The following is a 19,006-nucleotide window of genomic DNA, read 5'->3' on the forward strand; positions in this document are numbered from 1 at the left end:
AGTAAGGTGCTCCTTGGCCTTGGAAATACAATATGTTATAGGTAGTAAGCTTGTTAACCAAACAGGCTCAAATTTGCTGTTTACTTTAGAGCAGGGGTTTTCAAAGTGTGAGAGAGTGAGCCCCCCCTCAGAGAACAAATTTCAGCGGAGCCCCCCCCCCCCCCAAAAGAAATGTTCTAAATACCTGTGTGTTTTGAAAGATCTTTTAATTATTTTACAAATTTAAACATATTTTTGAAACATTCTAGAAAAAATTGTGCGCTTTTAAACAAATGTTTTAATACATTTTAACATCTTAATCCAGTGTTTTAATCCTGCTTCCTTTAAGCATGGATAGTAGTGACTGAGTGTGCAGCGGAGTGAGAAAGATAGGCAGACAGACTTGCCCAAATGATTGACTAGTTAAATGTCCTTCACACACCCAGTGTTTATTCGCTAGTGCCTCCAATGTCCTGCTGGAGGAAAATAGTAGCCAGTGGAGAACCAGACCCTCGTAGGGTGGTCCGGGGGTATGCCCCCCCGGGAGATTTATTTTCACCTTTTTAAAGTGAAATGCATGAATCTGGTAATCCTGAATAATAAGCCTGGAAATCCAGACCCTGATATCTTGAACGATAGAGGGTCTGGCCACGATCAATAGTAATTTCCAACTCAAGGGGCGGCTCCTACTCGTGCATTTCAAATGCCACTGCATGCAGTTGGATAGCACTACAACCAATCAGAGCGGTGCACAAGGCGACGTAAGCCCCTTTCGTTTAGCGAACAGCTGTTAAACTGTTAAATTAAAGGTTTGCCGTTGTCAGTCGGCAAAATAGAACATTCCACTTACTTGCTAATGAAAGATTTGAGTGCCGTCTTCCAAATCGTTAAGGGTCGAGGCCAAAGCAGTCTCAAACTCACACAACATATCCGCAGCCATATTTGATGTTTACTATCACGGCTTCGACGTCGCATGCACGTCACTGTCGTCATCCGGTTACGTCCTCCCCAGAGCACCATATAAAGGGCTCTGGCGCGCCCATATTAGATAGAACCAATTGAAACCATAGCCAGATTTCTGGCTTTCTTGATAAAGCTTCAACGGAGCGTGTCCAGACCAACACGCGCAGCAAATTTAATTTGCCAGCGCCTAGTGGCATGTCTGGGAATGCCAGGCTATGAATCTGGTGCACTTTCAGAGGAACATTAAGAGGCTAAATATGAGGAATTGTGTGTGAACAAATAATTTGGAGACACTGGGTCTGATGAATTAGAAGCTATTGAAGAAAGACACATGGATTTTCCATAAACATATTAATTTAAAATAAAAAAATGTATGCAGGGTCCTCTGGGTTGGGCTTGGTGCTCTTTTTCTTTAACAAGACCTATTTCTCTGTAATATAATGAATGCATGTAGATGCAGTGAGAGGAACAAAGCAGAATAACTATTGTCCAGCTATGCAGTGATCTTAGTATAAAAAAACTAAAAAAAATCAAATCAAATAAAATAATTTTTTTTTCACATATTCCACGCCCCCCCTGCCATAACCCCGTGGGGGGCGCGCCCCACAGTTTGAAAACCACTGCTTTAGAGCATATCAGGGCCACATATCATGCGTCTGCAGAGTGTTTGCTTTTTTTCCTGCGCACACATTAACAGATAAGAGCAGCCACACAGCACATGTGTGCATCTCACGAACGTCAGCAGCGACGCAACACTTCAGCTCTGTCTTGCCTATTTTTTCTGTGACAAGGCTGGCAGAAAGTGTGCAGCAGTAGACGCAACAGTGATGCTGCATGTGTGAACATCAAGACTGAGAGAGACGCAGCAGCTCAGTGATGCAGACGCAGGATATGTGGCCCAGGCAACAAAAAAAAAGCACACCGCTTAATCAATTCCTCACACTTGAGTATTTTTTTTATTTTTTATAAAGTTTAGAAAAACCACACCACTACAAAAGCAGAGTATCACGCTTACAAAGAAGACCCACTGTAAGCAAACAAGTTACGCAACATCGATGGGCCTGCAGATGCTCGCTAGCTAGTGAATAGCTTGATTGCTCATTAGTAGGGTTGCAAAATTCCGGGAATTTTCAAAGTTGGAAACTTTCCATGGGAATTAATGGGAATTTATGGGAATTAACGGGAATTTTGGGAATTAACGGGAATAAACGGGAATTTACTAAATTTAAAGCAACCCAAATGCACTAAATTCACCCAACTATGTTATTTCAGTCCAGACAAATGTTCTAGACTGTAAAAACAGTTTTTTACACAAATTTTTAATACATTTATGAACATTTAATTTCAAATCAGATTGTTTTTTAAAGTTTATTGAGACACTCAACTTGATATCATAAATTTGTTTTTGCTAGACCAGGTTTACAGAGGCTTAAACTGTGATTTTAAATATAGTTGGGGATAATATATTTTAGCATAATCTTGACTAAAACAACCAGATTTTATGCAAGTACACTAGGCAAATTGCACATAGCACACATCCTACTGCAGGGGTACTGAGGCCACGCCCCCTACATGCACTGTGCATTCCTCCATCACATGGGGGGCATTTGACTTTATTTATTGAATGGGTGGGGTCAGACAGATGAGTAAAATTTTACTCAACATGCATCTTTTTGTTGTTCAGGGAAATTATTGATTGTTCATAAAATAATCAAAACTTGATAAAGCTCTTCCTACAAATAGGGGAGAGTGGCCTAAGTTGTGCCAGTGGGCAACTTGTGCCACCCATTGTTTCTAGATAACCATAGAAGACTCATCCTGTAAAGAAGGGAGAAACATGGAATAAGCACATTTAAGCTCAAAAAACTGTGTTTTGCCTTTCAAAGTAAAATTTCCATGATCAATGTTTTTTGATTATTGTGTCTGAACAATTATAGACAAGTTTGAAAACATTTGACACATGTTTTAGTGCTTTAGTATGCTACATTTTGTGTCTATATAATTAGGACGATGTCAGCCCTAAACTGCTGCATCATGCTTATTATCCAAAATTCTGGGGTTGAGGTGATTTGTGCCAAAGAGCCTAGGTGAGTTTTAAGTAAGTGGAGTAAGTAATGGATGTGTCTTGCAATACAGTTTATGAGATATATATCAATGGCACAATTTACCCCATGGTATTTTCTCCAATGGCACAACTTACACCACACCGGGGGCAAGTTGTGCCACAAGACAACTTTTTTCCGAAAGCTATATTTCGTCAACAGTTTATTCCAGACCCAAAGTTTTTATTGTCGGGGATACACAACACCCTGAAATATATGTACATATTTGAGTTGGAGACTTTACTGTCAAGGCCTCACTTTAAAGTCACTTTGAGTAAAAAGTGGCACAACTTAGGCCACTCTCCCCTAAATCTGTTCAAATGTAATGTTTTTTAATTGTATTATTTTGCATGGATGTCTGCCTATGAACAAACATAGTGTTTAAATGTTTAGATTTATGTTTGTATGAAAAAAAAATCATTTAAGTTACCGCCATTTAGTTAATTCCTATAATTTCCAATTTTGAATATTCCCAAAATTCCCGAGCGAAAGTTCCCGTGGAAACTTTCCGGAAACTTTTCGGTAATTTACCGGAAACTTTCCACCCCTTTGCAACCCTACTCATTAGCAAACATTGTAGAAATAAGCAACCTGCATATTCTCCCACAAAATATGTGACGTCTTCGGGACTCCCATCATGCTTTGCAGAGTGATTCGCTAATGTCCCATTAAAGGGGAACAGGAGTGAACTTTGCGCTGCATTGTTCTTCTTTCAGTGGGTTACCCTAACTACAGCCCCATGTGCATGTGGGGAAATCCACAGTTACAGTTGCTAAGCATTCATGATCACAGGACTAGTTTACTGAATGGTCAATTCAGCTCAGTCTTATTCATGACTGCCACTTTGGTGCTTGATTAATTGAAAAAGATGTAGTTAGAGATTATAAAGTATTTGATGCTACTCTATGAACAGAAGCGGAAAACAAAGCACAAGGTCTGTGGGGGGCACAGTCAAAAAATGACTCACAGTATGAGTGGATGGATGGCTTTTTGGCGTTGACCTTCTATTTGTGTACAACTTCAGTAGAGAGCACAGTAAGTATATGTCAAGTACTAGACAAAATCTGCAGAAAAAAAAAATATTTATGTATAACAGTATGGTCTTAAACCCAATGCCTATCAAACCTGATTCATTTTTCAAAAATGTTTTGTAGTCTCAAAGGCTGTCCGCAAAAAGTCATCGGTCAGCATTCATTCTGCGCAGTTTGGCGGGCAGGTTGTCCTCTGGTCGACTCCCTAGCAAGGGTATCTGAACCGATGTTGGGGTTGGGGCAGGGATGGTGCATATGGCTGTTGGCAGTCTGTGTTTCTCCAGCTCCCCGTCCTCTGCATCCCCATCCAGGGCCAACAGCTGGACCTGCTCCTCTGGCTGTCCTTGCATCGCGGCAGGTATGGAACTGGACCTTAGCCTCCGAATACTGAGCGGGAGGTCTCCTGTGCTGGAGGCTTTCCCCCCAGGTAAGGCTGAAGGCCCTGTCTTCCCCCTCCACAGGTGCTCCTCCTTGGTGGAGCTCATGCGCTGTAGTTTGCTGGGCAGCCTGCAGGCGTGGTCCGCTACTATGTGATCTGTTGCATAGTCGGCCGACAGAAGCCTTTCTCTACGGCCTCCGCGCCCACCGTTGCCCTGCAGAGGGGAGGTGGGGTTGGGTGCGAGGGGCAGAGGGTTGGGCGACGTCAACGAGGGCTTCTCCTCCTGCTCTTTGGCACTGTGGGGAGGCGTGGTCACCTCGAACGTGTTGTGGAACTGGGAGTAGTCCACTCTGAAGAAGCCTTCTTCCAGTGACATGACGGGGAGGAAGCGGTGGCCCCACAAGACTTCATCTTCGGTGTAAGATGTCCTCGCTTGGCACGTCATACCTAAAGGACACAAGTGTAGAGAAATGTCTCAAACACAGACAAGAAAAAAGACGAAAAAGGACGATGAGAACTATCGTATCATCGCAAGCGAACTCTTCAAAGTAGGATGTTGAATAAAACTGGCCAGACAGCCACACAGAGAACAGAAATGAAAAAGTGGAACATTTGCTTTGAGGAAAAGAGAGACAATGATATGAAGAAAAAAAATCAAAAAAGGCGGAGAATAGCTTGAGCTACTGAATAATTAAAGACCACGAAATTAAACATTCTGTTTAATATTTTTTTAATATCACTGCTCTATTCCACAGGTGAAATGATGGGGAAAAATTATACGGGTTAAGGAGACTTGTTCAAAGTTATTTAAAGAATTATAATTTGCTCTAACCAGTGGTCTCTACAATGCCCTCTAGGATGACAACGATCTCGAACTGCTCGTTCATGAGCGAGCGCTGCGACAGATCGTAGAAGGGGCTCTTGGGGTTGATCTCGTGGCAGATGGTTAGAGGTGACACCAAGAAGAGCTGGTCCGCCCCAGTGCCAAACCCCACGTCCAGCTCACACTGGTCCAGGGGCAGGAACTCGCCCTCTGGGGTCTGTCGAGACTGAAAACACAACGAACTGGTCATTAGGTTTATTTACGATTAACTTTTTCAGGTTAAATAAATATACAGTGTCAAATCACGTGGCTATGGAAGCAACTCATCGTTTTAATGTGAATCTCATAAGCAACTGAACACCTTATTGTGAAATGTAACTACACCTGAAAGCAAAATGTTTACTTTAAATGATAATGAATTTATAAAACTGAAATATTAAAAATATTAGAATATATTTGGTTTGAATTACTATCTTCAAATCAAGTAGCCTAGTTACATTTCAAGAAAAGTTAGAACTTTAATTTGCACTTTTGTGTCTGAATTTAACCAATTTCAGCAACCAGCTATCTTTTTACTTCCTTGAATTTTTGGATGAGACTTTGACTAATTGAACCTAAGCAACTTGAATAGTATATGTAGCCTACATGAATAAGCTAAAGCAAGCTAATTAAGCTTTAGCATATAAGCTGGACACAGGAACAGCTTGCTTGCCTCTGTCCAAAGGTAACACAATTCCAACTGCCAGAAACTCACTTATTAACCTATTAAGGAAACATCTTGCACGTCTGCACTTTTTATGCTATGCTAAGATTATCAGCTGCTGGCTGTAGCCTTATATTTAACATGATAACCTAAACCTGATAGGAATGTAACAAAAGCAATAAGGAGAGTTCCATGAAATAGCATATGGGAAGGCAATTTCTACTCTGTGATTTGACATGGTTCCACGGGACACAGGCTGTTGGGATGGGAGTAAAAAGTGAAGAAGGAATTCATTTAAGAGTTCAAAAGCAGGCGGGACAAAGCCTGAAAAATAATAGTGATTATAGTTATTCAGGATTGCTTCCATCATCCCCCATCAGCGGGAGAAAGAGCACTTTGCTTCTTTGGTGCCGGTTTGCTTGACAGATCTGCACGGTTTGTAAAATGGGAAAGGTGAAGCTGAATCTCCCTAAACAATCTATGATGACATTTAATTGGATGGAAAATGTATTTGTCTCTGCCAGCTGGATGAGTCAACGCAAGGCTCTTAAAACTAGAACATGCAGAGAAATGAAATTTATTTAAATTTCCAAATGAAAATAAATTAGGAATATTTTTGACATAGCCTACCTTTTGGCAAACAGTGATAGATAGCAAGACAATACACCCAAGGGTAACAGCAGGAACAAAAGGACCTTGATGTTGTTCTCTGTGAACTTACTGGCAGTCATGCAAGGTAAAGGTAGGAATAAAGGACTGTCACTGTGCTCCACCACTTCTCTCACATCTCAGGCATCATGAGCATTGGGACTAAACTGTCTAGACAGCCTGCCTGGCCTCTAAGACAAGTATGATTAGATTACAGAGAAGACGCTAGTGCTTGATCTTGGGAAACCAAGCTCCATCAAATTAAGTACTCTTTCAGCTGTTAAATTAAAACATGGGAATATTGGGAGAAGGCATGACTCTCTGTGAGCTTCTAAAATGTATTTTCTCTGTCATTTGCCTGCCTCTTACCCCATTTGACATGTCATTGTGAATAGATTAACAAATCAAAAATGATTTTTTTGCACACAAATTCTACTATCATCACGAATGAATAAAAAGCTAAATGAAAACGGTGACCACCAACCTAAACCATGATATGTTCTGTGATGGCTGAATTTATATAGTTCTTTCTGTTGCCCGTGTTTACTTCCTTGTATGCAGGCGAGTCTCCCTGGCCCGCTGAGTGAGCAGCCACTTGGACCACAGATGGCAAACAGGCTGTCATTGGTATTCACTGTGATGTTGGGGACAGAGTCGGGGTGTGACATTTCACAGGAAGAAGTCTGTGCCCACAGAAAGAGATTCGCCCATCATGCTGTATCTGCAATGGGCTCTCCCATACATGCAGACAGGGAGCCTACTTCGCAGACCTGCTGAAGTCAAATCAGGCAAAGGCGGATCATTTGCGCGAGAGAAACAATAAAGAGAAGAAAAGCTGTAAAAAGTCATAACACCTCCCTGTCTCATAATACACGAGCCTACATGGTATATTCTAGTAATAAATAATATACTATGACTACATTTTGGCATTTTCCACACAGTAAAATATACAAGTACACAGCAGAGGTGTCAGTGCAGGCTCTGGCAAAACCCTTAAGGTTCATCTTGCAAAAAAAAATGAAATTCTATTTGACGTTACTGCATCACAACACAAGGTCATCAAGCACACATTTCCTGGTTGATTACTTTGTCACTTGGATGCCTTATTTGTCCTGTTTACCTTGTGACTGACGTGACGAAAGATAAAATATTTGCATCTATGAAAACTTTCCAGAGTTGTAAAAGCCTGAATGAATAGAGTTGCTAATTAATGCTACTTAAGGCAAAGTTTGGGTCTTCATAACATTTAAATACAATTGATAGCAATTGATTCCTCCTCCCCCCCCCCCCCCCCCCCCCCCATATCGCTGTGATCTCCGCCTCTGAAAAAGCTTCCTCCATCTCCCGTAAGTGGGAAAAGAACATGAAATCATTTATAAAACCCTGTCGTGAAAAATGTAAATGGTCGTCCAGATAGTGAGGGCGGTTGTGCCATTTGTCAGCCATGTTCATACAAGTCAGTGAGATTAGAAGAAAAAAAAACAATTTCCCGGGAAGTCATTCCAGTCTAGTTACGAAAGTGAAGCTGCTGTTTTTCACTTACTGTTCATTGCTTCATCATGGCTAGAACTGTAGTTTTGCACCAAATTATATTGTTCGCCGAGGAGAGAGAGACCTGCTTGACACGGAATGGTTTTAACAAGGTGAAAACCCTGTGTGATCTCTCACTGTCGCTAAACAGTCGGTGCCACAAGGAGAGGGGGGATTAATGGCCTTTGGAAGAGGACCTGATAGAGGGAGTGCGTAATTTACCAAGCCACCTGAGATTCAGGTTGAGTTAAAGCAGGCCCTCTCCCACTTCCTCCTCAGTGACACAAACAAAGTTAGAAAAAGAAAAATGTGTGTCTGTGTGTACATTTGTCCTTGTGCTTCTTTGATGCAATTGTGTATCCGTCCACTTTTGTTTTCTGGCTGGAACATTTGAGCTGGATATCAATCGCAATGCTCACAGACGGACGTCACATTTGAGCTGCCATACCCAATCTCACGACAGCACCATTAGAGCTAATTTAACTGTCTCTTGTTTTTCTCCATCTCTCTTTCTCCCCCTCTTTCTGCATGTCCTTCAGAGTAAAGACAGGGGCAGATGTGGGCAGTCAAGCCGCCATGTCCGCCTGCCTCTCAAGCCAAACGCCTGCATCCATGCCTGTCTGTCTGCTCTCATACTAGCCCTTATCACTTATCTCCTGCCTTGGACCAACCTACTGAGACAAGCTTCTGTTGACATTGACGAGCACCACCCATCTGTCACTCAGCCCTCCCCCTGTCCTTTTGTTGGGTTCGTCACATTGCGGCTGTTTACCGCTTGTCTCTCTCACTTGTCTCAGCACATTATACCATGCATCGCTGTCAAAACATCAAATTCTGCCAGTGCTGCAGGGTTCAGTGCACCACTGCATTATATTGATTTATTAATGAAAGCTGTATGAATATTAATGGACACTCAAGGACAGTTATTGTTTAGCTTCATATGCATTATGGATATAGAGAAATGGTCCAAATAATTTGTTTACCTATGTGTTAAAGCAACAAATTAAAATGTAGGCTGTTGCAAGTCAGTGACCCTTGACACATGGGTGTAGAAGCAATACATATAGTATGTAATGAACTATAACTCAAAAGACCAGGTCTTCAATGTTTTAAAATATTTGGCTAAATCCGATTACATTTTTGACAGATGATTAAAAGCTCTGGCTGTAAAAAAAAAAAAACAATTCCACACACTGTCGGACACTTTTATTCACTTTATAGAGTTGTGAAATGAGGGGAGATATTTCAGACAAAATGCCAAACCGAGTGGTGAAACATGATTTCTCCGATTTTTCAGTCCTTGAAAAATGTTTCACGAAACTTGGGTGTCAACACTGATAGTATAATGTTGACAGCCAAAGGAAACATAGTGCCAACGTAAGTCTTCTATCACTGCTTTTGTAAAAATGTAAACATAATAAGCAACGAGTTAAAATACTGCACCAAAACATGCTTCAACAAAATGTTCTTATTTGATTTACTTACTATGCTATCTATTTAAGAAAACAAAACATGCCATGGTTCTCGGACGGGTTTGCTAAGAATTTACAACCTGTGACGTGAGCCCTGACAATTCAGTTGCCATGTCTCGGTGCATTTACACAGCTCCATCATTAGGATTTACAGCAGCACGTCTCTTTCCTCCCGTCAGCTTTGTGGCCAACCCATCTCACACTGACCTTGAGGTGTGTGTTACCTTCACACAAGCTACGGCATTGCTTCCGGACAGTGCAGGTGTAGCACTACGGGGTGATGGAAGGTCAATTTACTCCACAATGCCCCACTGTACAGTCTGGCACCACCGTGGCTTAGCTTTATGGGCAAAAGATGTTACTGTGTCTGGTTACATACTTTAAAAGACACATTCGATCATTGTATCTATTCAGCAGCAGTCCTTCAGCTGCCTTCTTCACGACACACTCAATCTAAAATTCAGAGAAAAGAGAGACTTGGCCATACAATGAGGCACAAAGTACATGAAATGTGTGGGACTACAAAGGATAAGGAGTACTTAGAAAGCGTCTTTTGGCTGTTTACTGTTTGTCCTCTGGGCATGATTGATGGAACAGGAATTCGCTTTTTAGTGGATAATTAAGAAAGCCCTGGATGTCCGACCTTCTACCAATATCGCTCTGCCAAAAATGTTACTGTTTAATTATCATCTATAAAAGGTTATCATCTTCTGGCAGGAATCCCAGATCCTAAATCTAATCAATGGGTTTAAAAAAATAAAAGCCAAGGGCTGTTTGACTAAAACAAATCCGATGGAATGGATGGTTGAAAACAAGAAATGTTTTGCGGTATGTGTATTACACTCGGGCAGGTAATTTACTTTGAAAAAAAATCTCAGAGGAAAAAGTAACGACTGAGTGAGGGAGAGTGACGCCAAATAACTGATTCTATATGAATGTCTCTACTCTGCCACAGTACTGCAGCAGTTGCCGGTGCTTTCAATGTTGTGAAACTAGATCTGCTCCAAGTACACTCTCCCACTTCCGCCTGAAGGTATCAAATAATTATCACAATCTAAATCATCCCAACAAACTTCTGGAATGATAAATAAAAAGAGGGGATTTTACTATCTGCCATATATAACAAGACTGGCACAGTCGCTGTGCGGACAAATCTTACTCAAGGTCAAACATGACAGTGTGCCCCGGAGTGAATAAAGGCATCATGCAGAATATTGAACTATCTCAATGTTAACTACTGGCTTCTGTAAAAGTGTCTCTGTGGAGGCAGGTTGCTGATACAGCAGTTTTGCCTCCCGGATGCTGTGTTGGATGAATTGCAATTAACAGACATGCTTTTAGTCTGTTAATTAAAGTTTCCATGATAAGATGAAATAGAACTCATTGTAGAAGAAGCTGAAACGTTGGCTAGAACAGGTTATTAGGTCATGGATTTTAAGGTGTTAAACTCTGTGATATGACTTATGTATGTATCTAATGGATAGTGTTTCTTTACTCTAGAAAGCAGTTATTTTAAAGCATACACATAGCCTGGACAAAATCTGTGTATAATCTTAAGTATAACCCGATTAGTGGACTAATGGCGATGGTAACATACTGGGAACTCTCTGGTGACTCTCCATGGAGGCTCAGAGAGCAAACTGTCACTTAAGATCATCACCCTGCTCCGTGGGGACGAGGAAAGCACCACTAACTCCACAACAAAGTACCACTGTCCTTCAGATACCAGCTAATGGTTGGACTGAATAGAGGGAGATTTCCTTTAATAGACATGCCTGTTACGGTGAGAGAAAATGGCTTGAGCAGAAAAACACACAGCTGTCGAAAGATAATCTCATTTATTAGTGATGGATTTCGGTGCAAAGACATGGCTTTTTCAACAAGAATTTAAGACGTGGTGGATGGCGGTTAAATCAGAGTGCTGTCCAGCTATTGGTCATATATACTGCAGAGAACTTTTAAAAAACTGTACTTGAGAAAACACATCTCATACAGGTAAAAGAAAAACCAGGTGTGATTAATAACCTGTGTTGACTGATGCGGCAGTTGTAGTATCTTCAGCTGTGAAGTTGTATCACAAAAAATGCTTTCCTCTTCTCTTTTTACTTTCACTTTCAGGATTGTTGTAGCACTGAAAATCAGCAATCCCTTCACATGAAGGTATATATCACTGTTATTACTGTATATTACAGGCATGTTGTCTTTAGGCAAGAGTGACCTTAAGACAATAGTCTTTGTCAGGCCAATAATTGGACCAATAGATTTTTTTGTTTTTTAAGTCAATAACCTTTACCTCCTACTGTGCCCCAGGGACCCATTCATCTCATGTGCAAACAGTTGAAACAGAGGCTGAACTTAGATATACAGCCCACTGACAGCTACTCTGCTGACAGAGGGGGGACTGTTTGTTAGGACCCAGAAAACACCCTGAGAAATAAAAGGGTGGGTTAGTGTGTGTTTGGGGGGGGGACAACAACATAAGACAGCGTTCAGGACCAATCCAGCGCTGAAATAGTTGCTGCAGGGGGTAATTGTAAATGGTCACACATTAAAACACATCTTGATGTTGGAGCCCTTGTGTTAAAGCCTCTGCAAATCATAGGGGAGCCTCTAGGGAATGCAATCAATTCTGGAGAGGAATTGAAATTCATTGCATGACTTGGAAAGCACTCATAAAACATAATGAGCAGTTTCGAAACAAATTAAGTGACTGTAAATTAGTCTCGAAGATGAAACAAGGGGGAAACGCTCAATGCGCCAAAGTGAGCCATTCCGTGATTGTTGATCCATCGCGTAACCGGCCTGTGGATAACGTATTGCCTACCTTGATGAGTTTGCACCTGATCTGCGCGGACACCATGTGGCTGTTCCGCAGGTTCCCCACTCGGAACATGAGGCACAACTTGCCGTCCCGCTGCGAAATGACCGCGTCCTGGCTGAACATCAGCGTCTCCGCGCGCTTCTTGGGCTGCGACATCTTGATGAACATGCAGCCGATGAGGAAGGCGTCCACGATGGATCCCAGCAGCGACTGGAAGAGGAAGAGGATGATGCCCTCCGGACACTTTTCGGTGATGTAGCGGTAGCCGTAGCCGATGGTCGCCTCGGTCTCGATGAAGAACAGGAACGCCGAGGGAAAGTTGTACACGTTGGCGACGCACGGCGTGTAGGACGCGTCGTGGCCGCCGTGGCTCAGGTCGCCGCGGATGAAAGCGATCACCCACCACATGGAAGCCATGACCAGCCACGCCACCGTGTAGGTGAGGAGGAAGATGAGCATGTTCCAGCGCCACTTGAGGTCCACCAGCGTGGTGAAGAGGTCGGAGATATACCGGCTGGTCTCCCCGCCAAGGTTACCGTGCTGGACATTGCAGCGGCCGTTCTTCTCCACGAAGCGCTGCCTCTTCTTCTTCACCGGTGCGGAAAAAGTAACGTCCCGGTTGTTGGTGTTAATCACCTGGTAGTCCTCGCCAAATTTCCTCCGAATTGCTGACATTGTATGAAATGAATCCCCTTTACTTGTGACAAGCACTCAGTGTATTTGTGCTGAATCCGGCTCTTTACGCAAGTTTGGTATAGGCTACCCCCAGCTCCGAAAACATTCAGCGCGCGACTCCCATTCTGTGAGATGGAGATGCGCCTCTCTCCTGTAAATTAACAGTAAGTGAGCGGAGATTCTGCCCAGAGCATGATAAGGACTCGTTCCTTTACGCAAACGAGTCTCCCGCAAGCGCCAACTTTTTGTTCGGGTCTTATCCGTGGCATTTAAATCCCGCTCAGTATACACAAGCTCAATTGAGATATCTCCATTCAGAGGCTGTGCCCTTGGTGGATTCAGTGAGGTGTTGCTGTTCAACAAAGCCGTGAATGTGAATAGCAGGCTCCAGTGCGCACTTCTGCCTGGTGGGACGCGTCCTTGTAGGAGTGACTTCAAATTAAAGAATGAATGTGTAGGTACGAACCGCAGCACGGATGGCAAATATCTCCTTCGGGAAGAGGGGGGGCTGATTTGGGGTTACAGAGAGGGATTTTTTTTTCTTTGTGGCCTGTAGGCTACCCAATCAGGTAAAAGCATCAGAACGAGCAAACTAGGCGATGTAACAGCGAAATTAACCGTGAGCAGCCTTTTGAGCTTCCTTCAATGTTTCACAATTTCCTTTGAAAAGTGTTTCTTGTTGCCCAATTACCTATCTTAAGGAGAGCAATGCGCTATAAAATGATTATTATTCTGATTACTTTTAGTCAGGAGTGGCTATTTGGTTCCCCCTAGTGATACTGCAGTGTAAGTAAATGCCAGTAATGTAAACATTCCATTTGAAGTAGCCTAACTGTTTCAGAACATGGTGAAGAAACAGTCATAATAAAACCACATATTTTCAGTGGAATATTTTACAGGTTGCTTCACACCAATCCCTTACATACTATTACCACACGAGTTTGGGTATTTACTCTTTGTTGTCATACACAATTGGAATGTGGATTCAGTGCTTTGCTCTTCCAGGGCTGGCTGTTCCACTTTTTTGTGAAGATGTCACTTGCTATTTTATTGCAATATTTTAATTAAATGTAATGCCCTAAAACAAGCATATCATGTGAGTAGGCCTACCGAAAGAGGGACGCATCCAGTTGAACTCTATCCCAGGCCAACAGGAAATGAATCGTTCCACTCAATGAGTTGTTCAGTATTAGGCGTGTATACGAAAAAAAGATTTTAATAAAAAACTAATTGGAAAACACATTTTTATTGGCTGCTGTGTTATTTGTACAAAATGATAATGGTTGATTATTTGTATGAGCAGAGGACACGGCATGCAGTAATTTAACTGTGACAACAAATTGGATGACTTTTCAGATATCCAAAGTCATATATATTTTTACAAGAATGGGCACAACAGGATTAAGTGGATTTCATTTTGATCAGAAAAATATGTTCACCCCAGAGATGTAGGCCTACTAGTCGATTTCTTAATAATTGCTGATATTAAATAGGCTATCATATGAAACCACTGCATCAGTGGAAAAAGAAAGGCTCTCAGAGATTGTTATGTAGGCCTAAGCAATCAAAATAAGTAACTTCTGGCCAGAAATGTATATGTTTAAAATGAAAGAACACCGCACTTGTGATCATTAATCCATCACACGTCAACCGATCTTTTCTATTCTATCCAAAATCAGTTAAAGGTGCAGTGTGTAATATGACATCATCAAGAAAGTTCTAGAAAATTCTAGAAAGTTCTAGAATGCAACGCTCCCTGAGTAACCCCACCCCTTTAATAACAGAAGCTACAGTGGCCTTCAAGGACAAGAACAATTCTAAATTCTAAACAATGCACCTGATGACATTCCAACCATGACGCTTCCAACATGGCGGCGCCAATGCCTTGGTCCAAGGTATGGAGAAATATGGACATACATGAGACCCTTTCTAAGGGGAGAAAAAATAATTAAAAAAAAAAATTTCAGCTATTATGCACTAAATTAAACGTACTAATGGATATTATAATTATTTTCTACAAAGTCTGCTTGGAAATAAAACCCAAAATTCTACAGTTAAAGGTGCAGTGTGTAATATGACATCATCAAGAAAGTTCTAGAAAATTCTAGAATGTTCTAAAATGCAACGCTCCCTGGGTAACCCCACCCCTTTTGAATAACAACAGAAGCTACAGTTGCCTTCAAGGACAACAACAATTCTAAATTCTAAACAATGCACCTGATGACATTCCAACCATGACGCTTCCAACATGGCGGCGCCAATGCCTTGGTCCAAGGTATGGAGAAATATGGACATACATGAGACCCTTTCTAAGGGGAGAAAAAATAATTAAAAAAAAAAATTTCAGCTATTATGCACTAAATTAAACGTACTAATGGATATTATAATTATTTTCTACAAAGTCTGCTAGGGAATAAAACCCAAAATTCTACACACTGCAGGTTAAAAGGTACTTTTTGGGAGGCCACAAAGAATTGGGCCCCGTCCCAACTAGTGCCTCTCAATCCGGGATCATCAAAGTTTAAAGCATGTTTTGTTTATTATTGTGATGATGTCTTTAATCGCAATTAAAGCCTAATTTCCAGGATAATCGTGACATGAAAATTTGATATCGTCCGTCCAATCTATTATATTGTATATTTTATGCCTTATTCATCAGGGGCCCCAGGTCCAATCACACTCAAACCCACTTTCTAAAACACTGCAGTGATCAGAGAGTGAGCCACAGGGTGGTTGTTAATTAGGATGATGCGATGCAGCTGAAGGAGTGGGTTTGGGATCAATCAAGGAGGTTAGAAAAAGGGCAGACAGATGACAATCAGGGTTGTTGGGGAGCGGACTGAATGTTACCGGGCTTGTGCCCAACTAAGATCCATTCTAAAGCCGAATGCACTCGGGCCTGGGGGGTGGGGCCGTTCGCATGCCGCTAGGGGTGCCGGCGGTGAAGATAGCAATAGAGCAAAGGGACAGGTTCCAGTATTGAGGGCGAGTTACTGATAGGGTGGGGATCATTTAGGAGTGCTCAAGCCGCTCTCCAATTTGTGTAGAGGCTCTCCTGCTGTTTGTGGAGCTGCCTCGCTGCGTTGGACCGGAGCCGTGCACGTCAGCCAATCCGGGCCAGCGCCAAAGCCCAGACCCCGAGGGGGGGGTCTCAACTCCTGGGAGAGTTAAGTAGCTTTTAGATATAGATATATATTTTTGTATTGTGTGTTTTATAGCTTTGTTAATTAACTGTATTTTAATTAGACACGGCAGTACAGGGGACCGAGTGGGGAGAGTAGTAGGAGAAGACCGCTCGTCCAGTGTGCTACAGGGGGGCTCTGACGCCACGGGTTGCTGTGTAGTGGGTTGCAGTGCAAGGTTGAAGTGCAGTGCCCTAAGGGGTTGGTGTGGCTGCATAGCAGCATTTGTGTGCCGTGCCCTGTTGCTGGGGGTTGTGTGGGTGGCTAATTAATGCCCTTAATGCCCGAGAAGAAGTGTCACTAAAAGAGGGTCTAACCGAAAGATTCATTCACCTGTGTTCCTGTCCCGTTGTCTCCCAACTAATAATGTTGTCAAATAAAGATAATTGATTGTGATTCTGCAGTCCTCCTCGTTTTGTTTCCTTACACAATTGTTAAGGTGCTCTCTATCTCCTCTAACCCAGAGGCAAGGTTTATTACACTAGTGGCAGCGGTGGGATCTTGTATCTCTCATATTAAAATCTTGGTAGAGTTAGCCCTAAAAATGTCGGAGGAAGAATCCAATCAGTTGCTACAGGCGCAGAACAGTAATGATCATTCCCCATCTACTAGTAGTGGTCATCCAGCGGCTCACATGCATTCAGTTGGTCGTCCAGCCCGCCCTGTGTTTATGCCCGAGACATTTACAGGACTGGGTCGTGAGTGGTATGATTGGTCAGAGCAGTTTGATTTGGCCGCAGAAGTGAATCAGTGGGATGAGACCCTCAAGCTTAAATTCATGTCTCTTTTGTTAGCCGGCCGTGCCAGGGACATGTATAGTGGTTTGTCAAGGGAGGTTAAAAATAATTATGTCCTTTTAAAAACAGCTATGACGAGATGTTTCGAACCATGTGATAGCGATGACTGGAGTAGGGCTACTTTTACTGCCCGGCGGCGGCGGCCAAATGAGACGGCAAGGGAATTTGGTAATGCCTTGAGAAGGTTGGCCACTAGAGCATACCCCACAGCTGATGACCATACCAGAGATATGCTGGCAAGAGATCAGTTCATGTTACATTTTACTTCAGGCGATTTTCGGGTTAGCCTGCGTAGTGCCAAGCCCAAAAGCTTAGAAGAATCTATCGATATTGCTGCTGAAATGGAACTAGTGAGAAACCTAGAGAAGACCAGCTTGTCACCAGATGCCAAAGTAATGGGCGTGACAGTTAAGTCAGACAGTGAGGAACAGATGGGAGTAATGCTGGGGGTGGTGGAGGAGTTAAGACAGGAAGTACGTTCCCTTCAATCCACAGTTAAAACTATGCAGACAACTCCACAAACACCATATATATCCAAATCTGTCCACAATGCAGAGGGGGGTCACCAAGAGAGGGTGGCACCAAACAGGCCCAGCCGTGGATCCAGAGAGGGTGATGGAGGATGTTGGGAATGTGGCTGTAACCGACACCTTAGACGCGATTGCCCCTATCTGCAGGGAAACTTAGAGGGGGCAGGTAAAGCAGGCCAACTGCCTGCCCCCAAGTACAATGGTACGACGGTGGCCTTTGCAAGTAAGCATGGGGGTTCAGGGTATATTGCAGCTAAAGTAGGGGGAGTAGATTCCCTTGTGTTGGTGGATAGCGGCGCAACAATATCAGTGATCCCTAAACAGGTCTGGTTAGAAATAACTAAGGGTGGGGTTGAGTTACTAGACCATCAAGGGGATGTGTCTGCTGCTAATGGGGGGAGGATGGGAATCCTGGGAAAGTGGCACACTGTGTGTCAGTTTGATTCGCTAGCATTGATGGCAGAGTTTTTAGTTGCTGATGTGCCATCCCAAGAAATTCTATTGGGCTTCGACTTTCTACAGAAATACGGGGTGATGGTAGACTTTGGGAAGAAAGAATGCAGAATAATGGGTAAACTATTCCCCCTTGTGGTCCCAGCAGATATAGATAAGCCACAGGCTGTTACACTTCCCTCAGACACAGTAATTCCCCCTCGCAGTGAAGCCATCGTCACTGGTAGAATAGAAAATTCTGTTGGTCCTGTCAGGGAGGGAATGTTGGAGCCGTCTGATTCAGTTTCTTCTCATTGTAATGTCATGGTTGCCCGTGTAGTCTGTCAGGTAGATCACGGAGCTGTGCCCATCCGGGTCATTAATGTTACTGATGAGGCTCTCACACTCAAGGCAGGGATGAAAGTAGGCACGTTGCATACTGACATTGAAGTGGGCAGTAGGGCAGAACATATGGGGGCGGTAGAAAGCGGGAGTTTGTCACATGTACCTTGGACAACTGATGGGTTGATAGAAAAACTGGGTTTAAATCAGAGAGGTTTTGAGAGAACTCAAATGCCAGCCATCCGTGATTTGCTTTACCGTAATTTGTCAATTTTTAGCACAGGAGAAAATGATTTGGGGAGAACCCACCTCACTTTGCACCAGATTGACACAGGTGATTCTAGACCGGTAAAGTTGCCCCCCCGACGTGTACCCCTTCATTTGCAGCATGAGGTTGCGGATCATCTCAAAAAGATGCTAGAAAATGACATTGTCCAGCCCTCAAATAGCCCCTGGGCAGCACCAGTTGTGCTGGTCCGTAAGCGAGATGGAAGTCTGCGTTTCTGTGTAGACTATCGAAAACTAAATGACCTTACCCGAAAAGACGCCTATCCGCTCCCACGCATTGATGATGCACTCGACAGTTTGAGTAATGCT

General features: G+C 42.9%; 1 protein-coding gene across 1 annotated transcript; it reads right to left on the reverse strand.

Annotated features, from left to right (window-relative positions):
* Positions 1-4,221: 4,221 nt before the first annotated feature.
* LOC307266694 (G protein-activated inward rectifier potassium channel 1-like) lies at positions 4,222-13,126 on the reverse strand (the record flags this gene model as incomplete). The annotated part of the gene is made up of 3 exons (XM_080048780.1): positions 4,222-4,901; positions 5,287-5,503; positions 12,455-13,126. The coding sequence occupies 3 exons, from the start codon at positions 13,124-13,126 to the stop codon at positions 4,222-4,224; spliced, it is 1,569 nt and encodes a 522-aa protein (XP_079904906.1).
* Positions 13,127-19,006: the final 5,880 nt, after the last annotated feature.

This window comes from Ammodytes marinus (genome assembly GCF_949987685.1).
Source record: "Ammodytes marinus genome assembly, chromosome: 20".
Taxonomy (NCBI): Eukaryota; Metazoa; Chordata; class Actinopteri; order Uranoscopiformes; family Ammodytidae; genus Ammodytes; species Ammodytes marinus.